General features: G+C 34.5%; 2 protein-coding genes across 2 annotated transcripts; both read left to right on the top strand.

Moving 5' to 3' along the window:
- The first annotated feature begins 3789 nt into the window (after positions 1-3789).
- On the top strand, positions 3790-6359 carry LOC147536538 (sm-like protein LSM36B). The gene is made up of 3 exons (XM_086640800.1): positions 3790-4329; positions 5794-5907; positions 6014-6359. Exons 1-3 carry the CDS (start codon positions 4212-4214, stop codon positions 6058-6060), a joined length of 279 nt encoding a protein of 92 aa, XP_086496926.1. The 5' UTR covers positions 3790-4211; the 3' UTR covers positions 6061-6359.
- A 5010-nt stretch (positions 6360-11369) lies between these two features.
- Positions 11370-20205, top strand: LOC147536537 (CBS domain-containing protein CBSCBSPB3-like). The gene is made up of 14 exons (XM_086641358.1): positions 11370-13140; positions 13281-13449; positions 13854-13986; positions 14945-15115; positions 15451-15529; positions 15608-15721; positions 15869-15935; positions 16938-17043; positions 17140-17198; positions 18036-18145; positions 18542-18672; positions 18760-18842; positions 18936-19025; positions 19579-20205. Exons 1-14 carry the CDS (start codon positions 13019-13021, stop codon positions 19771-19773), a joined length of 1629 nt encoding a protein of 542 aa, XP_086497484.1. The 5' UTR covers positions 11370-13018; the 3' UTR covers positions 19774-20205.
- The last annotated feature ends 1318 nt before the right edge of the window (positions 20206-21523 follow it).

The raw sequence follows: 21523 nt of genomic DNA, 5'->3' as shown, positions 1-21523 counted from the left end.
CATTATAGTCTCATAAGTGTCTGGCAATTCGTTTTGCCCCACACAGTCCAACTTTTTTTTTTCTAAAAGTATTTTTTTTGGTGTTTTTGAAATTTTGGGTTTTAAAAATCTTTTTCCCTCCTTTGCACGACCCTCTCCCTCAATATCATCAAATCCTATTTTTCACGGTTGCGGGCTGGAGGTCGGAAATATTTTGCGTAGCTAGAAGTTCTATGAGGTATACATGTATGACAAATGTATGTGTCTTAGAGGGTGTTTGATTTTTGCACTTATTAAGTGATTTTCACTTAATAAGTGTGGGCCGGCAATTTTAGGCCGTTTGTTTTTTCACTTAATAAGTGAATATCACTTGTAAGTGGGGTCAAAGTAAGTGCAAAAAAGTAAGCTCCAACTTGGAGCTTATTTTTTTGGACTTACTTTCTAAGTGCTAAAAAAGACATTTTTATCCTTCTCCGAATATAATAATTACCAATATGATTATAACCCAAAAGAAAATCTTAAACAATTGATAAGTAAAAAAAATCTTTTTATGACTTTAGCGATGACACTTTTCCTTCTCACTCATCCTTCACCTAAGCTTTTCTCTTAAATTTTTTTCACATCTCTTCCTTCATTAGTCACGGAACCATCCAAACTCCATGATGCAACGTAAGTTCTTTCTCCTTCATACTTTTTAATTATTTGAGGTTAATATTTTCAACACAAAGTATTCATAAACCGTAATTCTCTTGTATCTAAACTCGCGAGCACAATGAATTAGTATGAAATACTAATATGTAAATACTTTAAGGTCAAAATAGACAATTTCTCATTTTTATGACATTTAGATTTAATATAAAAACAAAAATCAAGCACTTAGAAGTGATGGAAAACAAACGCCACATACTTACAAGTGATATCACTTACTAAGTGATTATCACTTAGTAAGTGGTAGCACTTACAAGTGCTAAAAAATCAAACACCCTCTTAGTTGGTGAAATGTTTATTTCATTCTAAAGATGAGACACAGGGGCAATCCGATCCCTTTGGGTCTCAACGTAATTAAGGATCTTATATTTCGAATTTTATATGTTAATTTTGAAATGATAATTATATTTTAAATAGAGCGAAGACATGATTTCAGTTGTAGCTTAACGGTTAAGAGTTTAGATCTAATGCAAGAGTTTAAGTCTTCCTCCAAGCACCATTAAAAATTTGTTTATGTATTTTTCAACATACATTTTATAAGCCCCAATTTAAATTTCGTTTGGGGCCTTCCAAATATTTGAGTCGACCCAGATCATACATTGAAGGGTTTAATTGATCGATTATCCATTGTCTCGGTTGAACCTAAAATGTGAAGCTCGGAACCGACAGTTATGCCCAGATTGAGTCCAAGATGGTCGAATAACTTGGGCGATCTTCACCCATGAGTAGGTACATAGTTGTTGCAACAAACTTGTAAATTAAGCTAAATAATGAGTAACTATAGATGTCTAGAGTGAACTAATTGGAAAAACACAACTCCAACGACTATATTTCTCTGATAAAACATAAAATGCCATTTGTGTTTACAAATGATTCAAAAGTAGAGTTCCTACTAAAAATGGATTTTGGTAAGAATGGAGATTCTTTGGTATGTTTGTCAATATAAAATCTCAAGACTCTTGAATTCTAAAGATTCATAAGTCCTAAATTTATATTGGACTAAAATTCAACCCTATCCCCAAGATTTGATGCGATTTTGGATTATTACTCTTAAATTATAAACTTAAAATCAACATAGAAAAATATTATTTAAAAACACATATTTCGCTCAAAAAACTTTTTTTCCCAAAAATCGTTCTCTTAGAAATGAAACATGTTTTTCTAAACTTTTCTTTCAAAAGCGTTATTAAAAAAAAATTAAGTTCATGTTTTTCAAAAACAGTTCTTTAAAATGCGATTTTGAAGAAACTACGTTTGAGAAAAAACTGAAAAGAAAAAATTTTGAAAAAAAATAAATTGGACAAAATGAAATGGTTTGAAGAAGAACGCATTTTGAGAAACCAGATTTTGAAAAACAAAATTCAAATATTAATTTTAGAAAAACATTGTTTTCAAAATTAATAAATAATTAATTAAAACAAAATACCATTTAGAAATGACAAAGTAATCCTTTGATTCATGGTTTCTTCACCCAAAATAGAAACGAATAACATGATAAGAATAAGGTGTTGTTTGGCAACACTAAAATAAGTTACGTATTTGCTTATTTAAGTAAAAAAGTTATTTTGGTAACGTAAAAAATACCGACTTCACTTAAAATAAGATTTGACTTTAAATTCTTTTAAAGTTTGGATTTTTATCTTTTTAGAGTCAAGTAACTTATGTTCACCATATGCATGAACTTTGTTTTTACGAACTTTTTTCTTTGTCTACTATATCCGCTCCACCACCACAACTAAACTTCCACCGTTCAATTGAACTTGTACCTTCATCACCACCACAACAACCACTGCACCTCCACAACAACCACTGAGCCTCCACCACCACCATACCTCAACCACCATCATCACACCTTAACCACCACCATTAGGGGTGGAGCCAAAATTTTAAGTTATACAGGACTAAGCTTTAGCTTCACGGTAGCCAGAAGTTTTAACGACAAGTCACTATAAGCTAAAATATGAATCATATATCCACTAAACATGAATTATGCATTAACCAATATCAATCATCAATCTAATAGGGTAAAATATGAATCAATAAACAACGTCAATGGACAATTATCTAGACATCAACTAATAAACTAAATTTATACTTATCTAAGATTTATAACTTATTAGAAAGTAAGAGGAATTCCATCAAGCAATTGGTCTACCAGACTACAACCTAAGCCATCTCCATAATTCTCAAAGACACTCATCAATTTCTTGATGAATTTCATTAGAGGGGAAGCAAAATTATATCTAAAACATAGAAGAAGGATCAACAACCTCTATGAGTCGGAACATTAAGATTTTAGAAACATCAAACATGAGAAAATTAAATTAACTTGAAGTTACTAACCAAATCCTTGAGAAAAAAGTGAAGATTTAAGATAAAATCACTAGTTGCTCAGAAGTTCAACTCCCTGTTGTCTTTGATTTAACATAATTAGATGACCCGCCGGAAATTCTTGAGAAGGGGAGATTAAACAACTCATAAACTCGAGAACTAGAACTCTAGGCTCATCCTTGTTGTCGATTTGGGAAAATTCCCCTTTCTCTTTCCCGTCCCAAATAAAAAAATACACCAGGCTAAAAAATTGAAACTACACCTAATCTCTTGACAAAATTACGAAGACTGACCTCACCCCTGACCACCACCACCATACCTCCATCATTACCACCATACGTCTCAACTACCACCACCTTCGTACCTCCACCACCACCGTACCTCCACCGTACATCCATCACTATCACCCACATACCTTATCCGCCACCACCATCATACCTCCACCTCCTTCTCCACCACCACATATTCCCGTCACGACCACCCACATACCTTATCCACCACCACCACTATGCCTCCACCACCATACTTCTATCACTACCACCCACATACCTTATCCACCACCTTACCTCTATCATCCCCACTCACGTATCTTATCCACCACCACCACCACCATACCTCCACCTCCTCCTCCACCACCACATACCCCCGTCACGACCACCCGCATACCTTATCCACCACCACCACCACCACCACCATACCTCTATCACTACCACCCACATACCTTATCCACCACCTTACCTTTGTAATTACCACTCACGTACCTCATCCACTACCACCATTGTATCTCAAGCACCACCACTACTGTATCTCAACCACCACCACTACCCTATCTCAACCACCACCACCACTATCCCAAACCTCCACCAGCATCCTCATACCTCCACCACCATCACCACTACTGCCACCATATCATACCCCCATAGAGATGAGAAGTGACTAGTGGGTGTCTTCAGAAAATTTGAGAATTTAAGGTCCAAGCCCACTCGACCAAAATATCAAAATCAGTCTCCCTCTCTTCTTCACTTTTGCCCTAATCGTTCCAACTTCCAAGAGAGTAGAGAGAGATCCTCCTTGAACGACCATCTTCTACTTCTTCTCTAAGGATCCAACCTCCCCAAAAGGTAATTGTTGTTTTTCGTTTTCCTCATCTCTCTTCACACAAATAACCAGAGTTTCAAAGAAGAAGAGGAGAAATGAGCACAGGAGGAGCAGAGAAGGGTTCGAGCACAACAAAAACCCCAGCAGATTTTCTCAAATCGATTCGCGGGCGTCCTGTTGTTGTCAAGCTCAACTCTGGCGTTGATTATAGAGGTTGGTAGTAGTTGTTGTTATGTCTTTCTTACCTTTCTATAGTTTCATCTTCCTATGCTATTTATTTTGAGATTAGGGTTAGGGCTAATTAATTAGAAAAACAGTAGAAAGTTTGATAAAGCTTGAGAATTTTTCTCCTTTACACTAGAAGCTATCCAGTTGAGCCGCTTAAACTCGGGAATAAAGTTAAGAAGAGAACAATGACTAAGTGTCCCTAATGGAGTTGATAGTTACTTGTGTTCCCAACTACTTGGGGCAAAAGATGAATTCAATTTTGGGTTTCCAAGAAATCCCCCTATTTAATTATACAGTCTTTCAGTTTACGATCTTTTTCTCGTGTATATGTACATACGTATATAATGACCATGCACGTGCCATATTGTGAAGTGGTTGGGTATGGAGTTCGTCCCTCCGTTTGGAAGCGTAGTTCCTTACGGATAGCATGCTGACTTGTGTTTGGGATCTAGTAGCTATGCTCGTGTGGGGGACTAGACGACTAGTCGACCAAGTGCTTGGTATAGGCTTTAGTAAGTTGATGGTAGTCGAAACTCGTTTGCCATGTGTATATTTTGAGTAGAAAATAAAAAATAAATATACATTCATAAGAAATGTTCTATATAGTGTCTCAAAAGAACGTGGGAAATGATACAGTCGAAACACTAGATCATCGATTCATCAACCCCTGTATGAATATTTTTAATAGGCCCCCAATTGACAAAAAAGGGAATTGACAAAAATAGCTATTATATTGACTAATAGCTATTCTAATGATTAAAGAAAGACAAGTGAATAGAAGTTTAATGAAATTAGACCACGGAGTAATTTAAACATCTTGTTAGATTCTTGGTTGAGTCTGGTATGTAATCCGGGATTAAGTTGGTTTCAGAGCGGAGAAAACTTATTACAAGTAGTTTAGGGAATCGTCGAAAGTTGCTGGGAATTTCAAGGCATAAAGCAGAAGTATAATACGGGCATGATAGGGGTGACCCGTTTAAGGTGGGCCTATGCCTAACCAAACACGACCACCCAAACCCACACCCCTATTAAAAAATTTACAATCCAATATCATATTTGAATCGTTGACCAAATTGCGAACTTCACGGAGATTGGATGCTTCAGTACTTCATTTTTTCCTCTCAGATTCCAACATCACCATTCATCACTGTCATCATTTAATCATCACAACTCCTCGGTAGGTGATGGAAAAAGAAAAGAAGTTACTTCTTCATAAGCAATTCAAGTAAGAAAGGAGAAAGAACTTGTGCTTCAAACTGAAGGAACCTTTTCCTTTTAACTCTATTTGTTTTCTATGATCGATGTGTTTTTGTAATGATTCCTCATTTATATAGAAATTTGATAATTGATATATGGACAATTTAATCATCAAGGATGAAGCATGTACATTATTGGCTTTGCGTACACATAGAACAATTGTTATAAGCCCTTTTAAATTGGATTCTGTAGGTGTTCTAGCTTGTCTCGATGGGTACATGAATATAGCTATGGAACAGACAGAAGAATACGTGAACGGACAGCTGAAAAACAAATATGGTGATGCTTTTATTCGAGGAAATAATGGTACTTATTTGTTTCTTGTTTTACTCTTTTAGTCTTTTTTACGTCATTTTCGAGATTATGTAAGTATACGCTTTGATTCCTTGGTTTTTGTCAATTCTTGTTGCAGTTCTATACATCAGTACAACAAAGAGGACTCTAGCAGATGGAGCTTAGCTCCCTACTGGAATTCCATTCCTCTACTGAATTCGTAAATTGGCGATGCTTACCCTTGCTGATATTCATCAGCCACAGGATCACCGATTTGCGTAACTATATCATGTTTTTTGGAAATGGATTTCAACACTTTTCAGGATTTTAAAATGAGCAGTAATTGCTTATTTTTGTATTATGACACTCATTAATCTATACTGAATTATCATATCATTATGTTGCTGCTGCGAGTTATTGTGAACTACCTTGAAGTAGTCAATTCTGATGTTCTTTGTATTGAAAGTTTAGAATGTTCGTTTCAATTTTTTTTTCTTCCAGAAAACTATTTTGGGGGCGAAGTAGAAGATGATGAACAACTGACTGCATAAGTCCTGCTGACCAGTTTCTCTATCTCTGTCTGACTGTCTGGTTATACCACCACCATCACTTCCACTATACTCCAATTTAAAGTGAAGAAGATGAAAGAGAGAGAGTGTGATCGTGATGATGCTGTAATGGTTGGTGTCTTGGTGATGGTGGTAAAAAAGATGCAAGAGGATGTTTTTGTTAACCCCTCTCTTTTATCTCTTTCTTTCGCCATGAATCCATCACTATTTAAGACAATCGTCGACCACCATTATTTAAGACAATCGTCGACCACCATTTTTGGTCACCACCACCATATCTCTCTGTCCTCCCTACTTATCTTTATCTGTTCATTCTTTGCGGACGGCACATAATGAGAGAGTGGACTGGGGAGGAGAGAAAGTGGATAGGTTAAGCCTATTTTTTGGTATTAAAATTAGTTGATTTCTGACTTAATCATATAATTTGAGTACAATTGAATTCCAAATTCTTCTTTCTCCCAACATATTGAGTCATCCAAAGTAGCCACTCAAGATTTTACAAATTTCTTTTAATTTTATTTGATTGACATGAACTACAAGAATCAATACAAGACATTGGTATATCATAAAAATAATACAAATATATTCACTAATTGAATAACACAATCCAACAACTTGATTTGAACATTTCAACAAAAAAAAACAACAACTTGATTTGAAGACATCCTGAGTCATAAGGATCATATCAGTTCTTAAATGCCATTCTAAAGGTTTAAAACCCACCTAATATACCTTTAATTTATTTATGCCCAAGTTTCATAAATCATAGATTTTCTACATCTATGGATCCAACCTGAAACATCTAGATTAAGATGTAGGTATCCAACCATGAAGTGGTGGACAAAAAAATCTTTTCATATTTACATGAGCGAAATACATTAAATTTTTCTAGTGGGGGATGTATTTTAAATTCAAAATCGCATGATCAATGGGTCTAGAGCCCAAGGATAATATGAAATAGAAAATAAATCTACAAATTACATGTCTATTCTCTCATTTTTTATAACTACCTAACATATCCTAAATTTTAAAAAATAACCCAAATTAAAAGATACAATAATATTTACAGATTCATTAAATTATTTCCTCAAAAAATAAGTTTCCATCCGCAAAAAAGTTTTCTTTTCCGTTTATGGAATGTCCATCCTTTTCTAATACAGAGAAAACTCGGTATGACTAAACCGAGTAGGAGAGAGAGAGAGAGAGAGAGCATCGGGTAGGAGAGAGAGAGCATCGATTTATGGTTTCTCTCATCTTCAACTAAAGAAATCCTAAATTTCTTCCGTCTTCAACACCATAAATTGAACATTACTTTGTCTTCAACGATAGAAAACCTAGATGAAGTAGAAGAAACCTTTTTTCTTCAAAGAAACCAATATTTTGGAAGAAATCTCACAAGAGATTGTAAAATCAATAAGATGGTAGAGAAATGTTATAAATTAAATAAAATGCTAAGAATGTTGTTGGAATCGATAAGATAGTGGAAAAATGTTCTCCTAATTTCAGAACAATTTATTTAAGAATGTTGTTAGAATAAGATGCTAGACAAATAAAAAACGTTTATTCACCTTTTTCTTTTGATGAAAGTAGGCATATTCTAAAATTTATTAAATCAAAATATTGGCTTTATCTGTCGCCAATGGACTTACAATGCAATTAGGGGTATTAGGAACCTCCCAAGTTTGAGTTACAGTCTCATTAAGAGCGAACTTAGCTAATAAGTGAGCAACTTCATTAATCTTACGCGGACAATATTGAAATTGAACGTTCTCAAAAATTGCAATTTCCGACTGGATTTCCGATACTATAGTCCTGATCCTCCACGGAGGGTCTTCATCTGATCTTGAACAAGCTTCAGCCACAACCAGTGCATCTCCTTCAATAATACAGTTCCAACTATGTAATGATTTCGCTCGAGCAACGATTAGTTCAGCTGCCATTGCTTCAGCTACTAATGCATTGGGAGATGTGATAATCTCTGTACAGGCGGTAAATGTTAGAATAATATTGAAAATGTCAGCAAAATAAGTTTAGTTATATTTTCTTTTCTAACAACAAGATTGTGGTGATAGAGATTTCAACATTCACTTTTTACGAAAAAATCATAAAAAGTGATATATTTAAGTCTGTTGTTAGAATAAGATAAATTTTTAAACAAAGATTCTAAATTTAATCGACATATGTATAATTTTCTTAATGATTTCCAAACAAAAATATGTTTTAGAGATTGAAATATAGTAAAGTTGATGGATTTATTTGGTAGTAAAACGAATAGACATATTATTTAGCAAGAAGAACAACAAAAATAATTACAGATTCCAACGATACATTTAAAATCTACATACCTCACAAATGAATTTGTCGATGTCTAATTGGATCGAAGTAGAGATAAAAAAATAAATCAGAACTTCATACTTTCATGAAGTTCAAATAACATAGAGTTAGAGAGAGAAACTCGATTTTAGGTAAACCGTGATTGATTTGGTAGGTTACTTTTGACAAATATAAATTTTGGAAAAAAATATTGACATTAAACATCAACCATAAATAGTCTTTCTTAAAATTCATGGAAAGAATAAATTTATCAACTCAGCCATTAAAAACCTTTGGTTTATAAGTTAAAATATATTTATAAAAGGGCAAACATGGGAGAAAATAAATAGCTTGATGCATGGCCCACCAAAAAGTGAATTTTTGAACTCATTTTCTATTTTCTGTTTATTTTGGTTTTATGTTTTGAGTCCAAAATAAACGAATAATGGAAAATAAATTCAAAAATTTACTTTTCGGTGGCCCCATGCATCGAGCCATTTATTTTCTCCATATTTTTTTCTTTTATATATTTTAACCTATAGTAAACCAAAGGTTTCTAATGGTATTTTTTTTGTTGAAGAAAATATTTATGGTGGATATTTAATGTCAATATTTATTTCCAACATTTATATTTATCAAAAGTAACCTACCAAATCAATCGTGATTTACCTAAAAACGAGTTTCTCTCTCTAACTCAATGTTACTCGAACTTCATGAAAGTATGAAGTTACATCGATCCAATTAGACATTGCCAAATTCATTTGTGAGGTATGTCAATCTTAAATTGATCGTTGGAATATGTAATTATTTTTGTTGCTCTTCTTGCTAAATAATATGTCTATTCGTTTTACTACCAAATAAATCTTCAATTTTACTATATTTCAATCTCTAAAACATAGTTTGCTTGGAAATCATTAAGAAAAGGGTGCTTCTAAAGGCACCAGACCAAAAGGCTGTTAGCATCCAGAAATTTTATTGACTCGGGTCTATAGCCATTGACTCGAGTTCTCTATAAGCACCGGTTTTTAACGTGGGTGACATTAACCTTCATTTGCTTCTTCCATCTTCTTCTTCTTCCAAAATAAAAAGAATACCAACTCATTTTTTTTCCAAAACAAAAATCATGGGTGCTCTCATCTAGATAGTGTAAGTAAAAAATCTTTCATTTTTTTCTTATTTACTTTCTATTCCTGTTAGTAAATATACAAAATTCAAAAGAATGGGTCCACTCTCTTCTTCCTTCTTCACCAAATTTCATCCACAAAATAAATTCATTTTCTCTCATCTTCCGTCTTATGTTCATCTTCATCTTCATCCATTCTATATCCCCTCTGTAAATGTAAAAGAAATATTGAAAGATTCAATACCAAAACCTTCTTCTTCCCAAAGACAAAACCCAAAACCTAATTCAGTAAATTCATCACCATTAAAGAGAATAAAAATTGCAGGAAATCCCAAGAGATCTTTATTATCTACTAGATCAGATTCTTTATTTTCACTTCCAACCACCATCTTCAACACATTTGATCACTTCTTAAATAACTTCATTGATCCACCAATCTATTCTTCTGTTGATCACCCCCACCTTTTATTATCATTAATTAATCACCCTCAAAATAGAAAATAAAAAGTACACGAGAAAGAGAATAAGGGTTTTTAGAGAGAGAAAGATGAAGAATAAGGGTTTTTAGAGAGAGAAAGATGAAGAAAACCTTGCGAGAAGTAGCAGAGGAGCTGGTCATGGTCGAGTTCACGAGAAAGAGAATGAGGATTGGGATGTTTTTTAAGTCCCGGATCAGCTGATCCGTTTGTCACTCTTATGTCCCGGATCAGCTGATCCGTTTGGCCCTCTTAGGTCCCGGATCAGCTGATCCGTTTGGTCCTCTTAGGTCCCGGATCAGCTGATCCGTTTGGTCCTCTTAGGTCCAGGATCAGCTGATCCGTTTGGACCTCTTAAGGCTCGGACTGGTTCAGTCCGTCCGATAGATTTTGTTTTGTTTTGTGATAAACGGATAGAGGTGTTAGGGTTAAGTTGGCTTTGACTGGTGCCTACATAGTTGTACGGTGCTAACAGAGAAAGGAACAATAGAGCCTGGTGCTAATAGAGATGGATGCTAACAACCTTTTGACCCGGTGCCTTTAGAAGCACCCTTAAGAAAATTATATATATGCTGATTAAATTTAGAATCTTCGGTAAAAGTTTATTTAACTCTAGCAACATACTTAAATGTAACACTTTCTATCTTTTATGTTAAAAGTGAATGTTGAAATCTCTTAACTACAATCTTGTTTTCAGAAAAAAATAAATATAAACTGAACTTGTTTTGCTAACATTTTCAGTATTCTTCTAACATTTTCTTGATTCTATTAGCATCTGTTATGTATTATTTATAGTAGGTGAACAAACGTTTTTAATTCTCTAGCATCTTATTGATTCTAACAACATTCTTAACATTTTATTTAATTTATGACTTATTATTGATTCTGACAACATTCTTAGCATTTTATTTCATTCATAAATGGAGTTAAATTAGAAATGTGTGCTAACCAAAATAACATACAAACAAGTTTGGGTAGTAACCATTTATATGGTTTTATAAGAAGAATCAAAATGCTAGTCAAAAAAGTAACTTCTCTTATGAAAACTCAATATATTATTGAAGTAAAACCCATACTCCAAGTTACATGTTCTATGACTTTCATAAAAAAAAAAAAGGTTTGGATAGTGATAAGGTTGTATAAGAAACTTCAATATGCTAGATAAAAAATGATTTTTGTATGAAAGCCAATAGTGAGGAACTAAAAGTCATATTCCTGAAAATTATCTTTCAAAAAAAAAAATTCCTGAAAATTATATGTTTACATATTTGGGTATTAACCACTTATATGGTTTTATGAGAAACTTCAAAATTCTACCAAGAAATTTTTTTTTGTATGAAATCCAACACATTCAGGAACTAAAACACATGCTCCAAAATTACATGTTATAACGCTTCCCTCAAATCAGATTTGAGAAGTAACTATTTATAAGAAACTTGAAATTGATTAACTCTAAGAATGAAATTTTTTATGAAAGCAAATATTTGGAACTAAATATCATACTCCTAAATTACATGTGCAAACGCTTTCAACATAAAGACCTAAAGTTACAAAAAAACCTAAATTAGATAGAAACCTAAATTATTATAAATACAAGACAAAACCCTAAATTAGATAGAACCGTAAATTGTAGAGAAAACTGAAAAGTTATAGAGAAGATGGAGTAGTACCTAAACTTTATAAAGAGATAAAGTTGTAGATCTGATTTCTTCAAAGAGATTTTACAATCTCTTGTGAGATTTCTTCAGAAATATTAGTTTCTTCGAAGAAAAAAATGTTTCTTCTACTTCTTCTAGGTTTTCTATCGTTGAAGACAAAGTGATGATCGATTTATGGTGTTGAAGGCGAAAGAAATTTAGGGTTTCTCTAGTTGAAGATGAGAGAAACCATAAATCGATTCTCTCTTTCTCCTACCCGATGCTCTCTCTATCTCTTACTCGATTTAGTCATACCGAATTTTCTCTGTACGAGAAAAGGATGGACATTCAGTTAAACAAAAAAACAAAATTTTTTTGCGAATGGAAACTTATTTTTTGAGGAAATAATTTAATGAATCTGTGAATATTATTGTATCTTTTAATCTGGGTTGTTTTTTAAACTTAGGATAGGTTAAGTAGTTATAAAAAAAATGAGAAGTTAGACATGTAATTTACTTCTAAGTGAATTTATTTTTTATTTCATATTATCTTTGGACTCTATACTCATTGATCATGCGATTTTAGAGTTAAAATCTATTCCCCGTATTATTTATTGATTTTTTTTTTGATGAAGAGCCTTATTTATTGAATTAGGAGTAGATATACGACATACCACATCCTCTTTCAGTTTTTTTGTTTTGTTTTTTTTTTTTTTTGTTGATATGAGCAGTGAGTTGTTGACATAAAAAAGTGCCGTTAACATAATTTAAAAGGAAGTAATTTCAAAATCTATTTGATCTCGAAAATTAGGTGGGAAAGAAGAACCCTCTCTCTCTCTAACATTAACATCAAAGAAGATAGAAAAGGAACAGAAATCACTCACGAACTCTAATTTCTGTTCTATAAACAATTGATTCTTCTTCTTCTTTTATCAAAAATTGAACATTTAGGGTTGTGAAAACTGTTGGTTTGATTGATAATCCCGATTTTCAAATTTCAAAACCCTAATTTCTCTTTCTTTCAAAGATGAGTAGTCAAGTAGTTAATCCTCCGAGAAGGAACCATCTATTGCCAAAACGAGGTTCAAATACAGTGAAGAAATCGGTTCCTACTGAGAATGGTTCTAAACCAACTTCTCCTCAGCAATCGTAAATTTCTATTCCTTTACTTGATCTCTGTTTCATTTTTTTCTTCTTCTGATAATCTGATTAGTTAGTATTTATTTGATTGAATCATTATTTGTTGTTGTTGTTGGTGTGGGTTTGTTTTCAATTTCCTCTTTGATAAGATCTGTTGGGGGAGAGAGAACAGTGAAGAAGCTGAGATTGACAAAAGCCCTTACTATTCCTGAGGGAACTACTGTATCTGATGCTTGTCGAAGGATGGCAGCTCGGCGAGTTGATGCTGTTCTTCTCACTGATGCAAATGCTTTACTCTCTGGAATAGTTACTGACAAGGTTTGTGTTTTAGAGATATAGATAGAGGGAGAGAGAGAGAGAGAGGTTGTAGTCTCCAATGTTTCAAAATACATTTTTACACCTAGACCCAGTTCGATCTCACACGACGAGGCGGATGCTTCAGGCGTAAAAGTCGTAAACTATTTTTCGATCTCACATAGTTTTTCTACTTGACTACCATAATATAAGATCACAAGTGTTTAATAAACAAAATTACCAATATTTTCGTGTTACCCTAAAACTCAAAAATAACAGGTCATTTCAGATGCGAACGTTCTATTATTGAGTTCAAATACGTATGCTTCAAGACATTAGGGGCTCGCCTCGAGCTGTACGCCTTGAAAGTTTGTAAAAACACTGCTAGTTTTTAATAAGTTCTCTTTTTGTGTTTTTGGTGTTATTAGGACATTGCTACTAGAGTCATTGCAGAAGAGTTGAGGCCAGAGCAGACAACAGTTTCAAAAATAATGACAAGGAATCCAATTTTTGTTACATCAGATTCATTAGCCATTGAAGCATTGCAAAAGATGGTGCAAGGTTTGCTTTTCTCAAAGTTTATTTGGAGAATGTGTTCAATGGCTACTTTTATCTAGTGAATCGCGATGAGGAGATCTTAGGCTTAAAGAGTTTAGGAGTTCTTGACATGATACATTTACTGTTTTGGAACCATTGAGATACTACTTAATAGGCCATACAAGAACTTCTTTAGAGTACATCTAAATATAAACTATTAGGATTATGATTATGATCTGGAAGTTAAAGTACTTTATGGTAAAAACATGGATCTTTGGGTGTGGGTGGTTGGTCAATACCCAAGAAGACCACATTTCTTAAGGATTTTTTTTTTGAATTGTTCAGCGTGCCTCGAACCCTTGACCTCTAAGGTGGAAGACTATACCTCTTACCACTCCAACCAAGAGTTGTTGGCATTTCATAAGGATTTTACTTATGGCTGAATTCATTTTTGTATAGTATTTGATCCCTTTCATGCTAATAAAATAGCTAGTATTTTCCAATTACAATACGCATGCCTAATTGTCTAAGCTAAGTCAACTGAAACTCCCCTAAAACCCCGTTCTTCTTCCTTTTTCTTAAGAAAATATTATTTTCATTTCAGACTTGAACATGAAATGGGTAATCCTTGTTGCCATAGGATTATGTTTCTTATCCACCAATAGCTTAGCTGCAGATTCTGGTACTTTAGCAGATTAAATTCTTACTCTTGCATTGTCTTTGCAATGCTCAGACATGTTCTTGCTTATAAGCTGGGATCACTCATAATGTTTATTTGAAAACCTACTAGATATAGTGGGGGTCTCAGGATCTATATTTCTAATTTTCTATGATGGGTCATACATTTTGATGTATGTGGAATTTTCATAATCTTTTAGCGTTGTCCTTCAAAATCGGTTTTTTGTTGGTTACTTTTTGAAGAACTTGTTCTGAGAGTGAGCTTAATGTATTCTTTACTTTCTTTTACCCTTCCACTACCCAGGAAAATTCAGGCATCTCCCTGTCGTTGAAAATGGTGAAGTCATTGCACTGTTGGATATTACCAAGTGCCTCTACGATGCTATATCTAGAATGGAGAAGGCTGCAGAGCAAGGAAGCGCCATTGCTGCTGCTGTTGAAGGGGTAGAACGTCAGTGGGGAAACAATCTCAATGGTTAGTTCTTGTATTTCTTTTACAGAACTATAGAAGGTAGTGTATGCAAATGAGTTGTTGTTAACGACTATCTTTATTAATCATTTTCTGGAAACTTGTACTTCCCCTTCATATTCACGACGTACAAGTTACAACACCCACTGAAACTTAAGATGTATAGAAAAGATTAAACATGTTGGTTTTGATTCTTTCGACTAACTTTATCCTGAGAACATGTTCGTTGATTTTGCTTTTTTATGTTATAAAATGTTCTAATTCTTTTCTTTGTATGTTAGATGTAGTACTTATATCTAAAAGGGTAGTTACACTCTTAAGTTTACTCTTTTTGACTACAGGTACTTATGCTTTCTTTGAAACACTCAGGGAGCGGATGTTTAAACCTTCCTTGTCCAGCATCATTACTGAAAATACCAAGTAATATTAATCTTATCGAAGAGTTCCTTTTTCTTCATTATATGAGGCCTTCAATTTGCTCTTTTTGGGTCTCCCCAGGGTTGCAATGGTATCACAATCAGATCCAATCTGTGTGGCCGCAAAAAAGATGCGAGACTTCAGAATGAACTCGGTGATTATAACAACAGGAAACAAACCTCAGGGGATACTGACGTATTGCCATTATCTTCTTATACTATCTTTTCTTTAATTATATTTAATGATATTGCTTCATCTGATGATCAGCGGCTCAATTGTATGTTGATCTTTTATAACATATATTGTAGTGTCAACTGATGGTTTATTATTGCACCAATGCAGTTCAAAAGATGTTCTCATGCGAGTTGTTGCTCAAAATCTTCCCCCTGAATCAACTCTTGTGGAAAAGGTTTAGAGCTCATGCAACTCTATCATCTATTTTTCGCTAAACTGACACACAAAACAATGCTAGTGGAGATTATGGCTTCATAACAGTTTCATGATTGCACTGTTCATAAATAATCAATAATGCCTTACCATTTCGCTATTATAGAATTCGCAACTGAGAAAAGGTGATTAAAAAGTTCCACCCAGTAATTTTCTAAGATTTTGAATGAGCGAAACTTGGAAAAACGTTTTGAAATGGAAACTTGGAAAAATTGGGCATGAACACTTTCGAGAAGATGGTACGGACATCTTCTGTTTCCAAGTTTGGTCATTAGCAGACAAACAGGAAAAAGTTGAGAGAAATAGGAACTTAAGAAGGAGGAATAACATCGTACCTGTATAAATAGTATAAGTTATATACTTGATGGCCGAGTCTCTCAGCACGTGCTCGTCTAGGAGTGGGCTCTCCCCAAGCTGAGCCGGGACGATTTGTTGGCCCAACTACTTAGCTAGCGCATTATTTTGTATTGCCCCATGTATAGTACCTAGTAAATATGTACTGTCATTTAAAGGTTACATTTATATATTGACTGCTCGCTACCAATCTTCTAAAAAAATGCTCATTATATACTAATAAGTAATAACTCAAAATTTGAGTGAACTCTAAGTATCATAGGCTCTAATCAGTAAGTACCTCAGCAAAACAAAAACGAGTACCTTAGGTTCTAAACTTGTTTATTCTTTTTAGTTTCTAATAACTTGCATGTTGTTTTTGCTCTTCGTTAATTATAGTTTTATGTATTTCAATAGCTTCATCAGTAAGCTGTATGTCTCGCCTTTTGCCTACACTCTATGCCTTAAGCTTAAAGTGCATCTTGTGCCCTTAGCCTTAACTGCACTTGAAGGAAGAACTGAAAACTTGATAATTAGTTAGCGATGAAATATAGTCCTTTTAAGGAGAGATTCTTATTACTTTTACCACAGTTTATTTTTATGAACTGACAATTACTTTTCCATTTGGAAGGTAATGACGCCAAACCCTGAATGTGCAACATTAGAGACTACAATCCTTGATGCGTTGCATATAATGCATGATGGCAAGTTCCTACATCTTCCAGTTGTAGATAGAGGTATACCTTTGCTTCTTCGATATTGGAGAAATTGACGTGTTTACTTATATTTTTTCTTCTTTTGATATTGAGTACATGGGGACATTAATCTTGTAGATGGAGGTGTTGTTGCTTGTATCGATGTGCTCCAAATAACTCATGCTGCAATATCCATGGTATTGACTTTTAAATTTATATTTGATTTTTACCAAAACCTTATAATTCTTTTCTATATCGTACGCGTGATTATGGACGCCTTATGATAAATAGAAGCTTCTGACTGGAGATTCAATCTGTTTGACTGCTCCTCCCTATAAGTTTTGTTGAATAACTATTTAATATTTAAATGGATTGCCTGTATTGTGTCACTGACTGTTTTACTGTTTTTGAAACTCGTGGTTAGCTTTTGAACGCTTCAACTGTTTAATTAGATAATAGTATTTTAATATGGTGTTCCCTTCGGAATTGAACCATCTTGATAGTCAAGATCAGTGTTTAAACCCAGGTGGTTAATACAATGGATGTAAGAACTCCATATTTTGGTGAAATCTTTCTCTGTTACCCTTTTCCACGTTATGTTAAAAATCCCGTTGTTAGACATTGCCATTATTATTGCTACATCAGACATGTTCATCATTTAACTGTTTTTTAACTGCCCAATGATTTTTCTATTATTAATGAAACAAATGACGAACCTTTGTGACAATTATTTTATTTTTTTCATATTTTGTCCCGTCATTTACATCTTTTTACCTTTGTTCTATCATTCAGTATAAAAATGAGTAACTTTCTATTATAATAGAAACGCCCATGGGCTGTTAGAGACGTTTTGTTTTGTACACATCGATCAAGATATGAGAGAACCTCATACTGTTCAGTGAGGGTGGACTCATACAGTTTACTCATTGTCATTATTTGTATGTATGTCCATGGGTTGCAATCATTTTACTGTTATTTATCCCTGTCATGGCAGAGTCCTGTTTACTAAGATGTTAAGTACTTCTTCTATGAAGGTTGAGTCTGGAGCTGTCAATGATATGGCAAACACAATGATGCAGAAGTTCTGGGATTCTGCTCTTGCGCTGGAAGCACCTGATGATGAATTTGACAATGACACCCAGAGGTAACTGTATAATTGTTAATAACTTGTATATGTATGTCACGAAGTAGTTGGGATCGCTTGATCCATCTAGGTAACCCGTGTATTCTATCTGGATCGTAGGTAGACAGACCCTATCTTATGGTGACTCCCCAAGTCAAGGGTTACCCACTCTTGAGAGAGAGTGGGTCATGTGAAGCGGATATAAAGGCACTGTTATACAATAACTTCGAAAGCAGCTTTTGAGCTATTTAATATATATAATATATATATATATATGTACTTACATAATCTAGAGGGCAACTGGTCCCGTCTCGAGGATCGGGATCGTTGGGTAACCGATCCCGTTTCCAACTACTTAGACTATCGTACAAACTGGTTACTCTCAGACATTAAGGCAAAGAGAGAACATTCTTGCAGCGAAGCTTCTGGATTTATGGCCTCAGATGGTGTAGGCCCTGGAAAGTCTATGTATGCGTCTGTTGGTTTTGGAAATTCGTTCACCTTCAAATTTAAGGATCACAAGGGACGTGTTCATCGATTTGATTGTGGTATGTTTTCCTTTGTTGTTAAATATTAATGGGAATTGAAGGACGGGCTTCTCCTTTACAAGAATGATCGAGCTCTTAAATGTGCAGATGCTGAGAATCTGGATGAGCTTATATCTGCCGTCATGCATAGGATAGGGACTGACGACGAGCAACCTCGTCCTCAGATTTTGGTGCGTTTTCAACATTGTGTTATATGTGTCATATTTGATTAGGTTATCCGTCTAATGATCTAATGACATGTATTTCTTTTTCCTTTCGTCTAGTATGAAGATGATGAAGGTGATAAGGTTCTACTAGCAACTGATACTGACCTTGTTGGAGCTATTACCCATGCCCGATTGGTGGGCTTAAAGGTAACGACTTTTTTGCTCGTGTGGGTTTCTAGCAATCTGCGTTTGTAAGAATCAAGTGGCATTTTTTTGTTTAAAATCAAATATGAAATTCTAACTTAATTGACTCGAATCAGATTACAGAATGTTTTGTTCTTATCTCAAATGTGCATAGAATGGCTACCTCAAGCCAATTTTGGATGCACTCAGTAAGATATAGAATAAGTCTTAATTAAGAGCCCATCGTTTAAATTTTTAAAATAATCTGAAATGACTATTCTGTGACTGATCAAGAAAAGTTTTAAATTTAGAAAAGTCAGACTCAACTGTTCAGATTCAGACAAGTTAGATTTAGACAATGAAAAAACATAACACCACCTCACACTGGGTCATTGTATAAAGAAATAAAGCGAGACTCACACAACTCAGATACAAACAATCGAAAGATAGAACACCAACTCACATTAGGTCGGTGATTATGTAAAGAAAAGAAATATCGAGTTGGATTTCTGTCTATAAATTTTTGGTAGTGGCTTATATATGCAAACAAGTTCTCTTAACATTTACACTTTTTCAGGTCCTAAGGTTGCAGCTTGACTATTCCGAATCATTAAACAACAAGCAATTACTACATCAACAAACATCGGACTCTACCTTGAGCACCACCACATTGATAAGTGGATCAGCATCTGTTCAGACTGGAATACTGGTAGCAAGTGCAGTTGCCTTAACTGGTATAACTGCAATGATGTTCTTGAAACGGTCGAATTGATGTTGTCTGAACAAGAAGAACCAACACAAACAGTAGCTTGCTGATTCAAATTTTTGAAGGTAAAATAGTTATAAATTCGTAAACCCAAAATGTGGGGTAAGGAGAACTTTTTTTCGTTTAATTCCATCATCTGTACGATTAAAAGAAAACACAAGGTGCAAATATAACGTCTAAACAATCGTCATTGTACCTTAAGTTGACGCTACTTCGCTTGGAAAACTAAATATAGCTTTCCCGACGCTTTGAATCTAGTTCTTTCTTTTTACGTAGTTTCTATAGTTTCGAAATTTATTCAATGTGAAAGATTCTTGTGAGAGTCTTGTCGACACAGAGGAGTGGAGTACTAGTCTGTTTGTTTCTTAAAGAAGATTAATATAAAATCTAAATTTCATTATGTGCAAGCTACTTGTACAATATAGATTCTTCCGTTCATTTATTTGTCAAGTAAGATCTTAGAGCAACTCCAACGTGGGGCTCGGGCTCCCAATTTTGGGAGCCCCTGAATTTTGGGAGCCCCGGGGCTTAGAGCAACTCCAACGTTGGGCTCCCAAGAGGGGCTCCCAAATCCAAAATATGCACATGTGTGGTGTATGTGTGTGAGGGTTGTGTTTTAAATTTTGGCTCTAATATATTAAATTTCAAATTTTTAAAAAAATGGGGGGGAATTTGAATTTCAAATTTTAAAATTTTGGGGGGAATTTGAATTTCGAATTTTCCAAAAAATTGGGGGGAATTTGAATTTCGATTTTTTTTACTTTTTGTTCACCTATAAATACAATCACTTATCCATTAAGTTTTCTACATCTTGTTTCTATATTCTCTACATTTTCCTTCTACATTCTTTCCATCTTCTCTCTCCCTTCAATGGATGATAATTTTGAGTTAACAAATATGATCATTCAACAAGAGTTAGAAGATAGGGAAGAAGATGAATTTTTATTTGGATTGTATCCATCAGAGTTACAGGAAAGGGAAAGGGATCAACGACCACGTTCCCGTCATGTTGGTTCTGTTCCGGGTCATCGTACGATAAATCGTAACAGGAAAGATGGTCATGAACGACTGATGCGTGACTATTTTGTTGAGAATCCAATTTATGATGCTGCTACATTCCGAAATCGATATCGCATGAGTCGTGATTTATTTCTTCACATCCTCAATACGTTGGTTGCTCATAATCACTATTTTGCACAAGAGGCAGACGCCTTCGGCAAAATGGGTTTATCGCCACATCAAAAGATAACTGCGGCTATGAGAATGCTTGCTTATGCGACACCAGCAGATGCAATTGACGAATACCTTCGACTTGGAAAAACGACTACAATCGATTCACTACGACAATTTGTATCAACGATCGTCAATGTGTTTGGTCCTCGTTACTTAAGGTCTCCTAATGAATCTGATATTTGTAGGCTTTTAACACTTGGTGAAAAACAAGGATTTCCTGGAATGCTCGGTAGTATAGATTGTATGCATTGGCGATGGAAAAATTGTCCGACCTCATGGCACGGACAGTATACTGGCCATTGCCATAATCCAACAGTCATACTAGAAGCTGTTGCATCGTCGGATCTTTGGATTTGGCATGCATTTTTTGGGTTGCCTGGATCATTGAATGACATCAATGTGTTGGAGCGTTCTCCGGTGTTCGATGCAATTGCCACAGGTAAGGCTCCAACTGTTAATTTTGAGATTAATGGTAAGCATTATGATACGGGTTATTATCTCGCTGATGGGATATATCCACAAT

Source organism: Eschscholzia californica, unplaced genomic scaffold (assembly GCF_041429995.1).
Source record: "Eschscholzia californica isolate CP2 unplaced genomic scaffold, dmEscCali1.0.p SCAF_5, whole genome shotgun sequence".
Classification (NCBI taxonomy): Eukaryota; Viridiplantae; Streptophyta; class Magnoliopsida; order Ranunculales; family Papaveraceae; genus Eschscholzia; species Eschscholzia californica.
The sequence above is the reverse complement of the archived record's forward strand: the minus strand, read 5'-3'. Positions and strand labels throughout refer to the sequence as shown.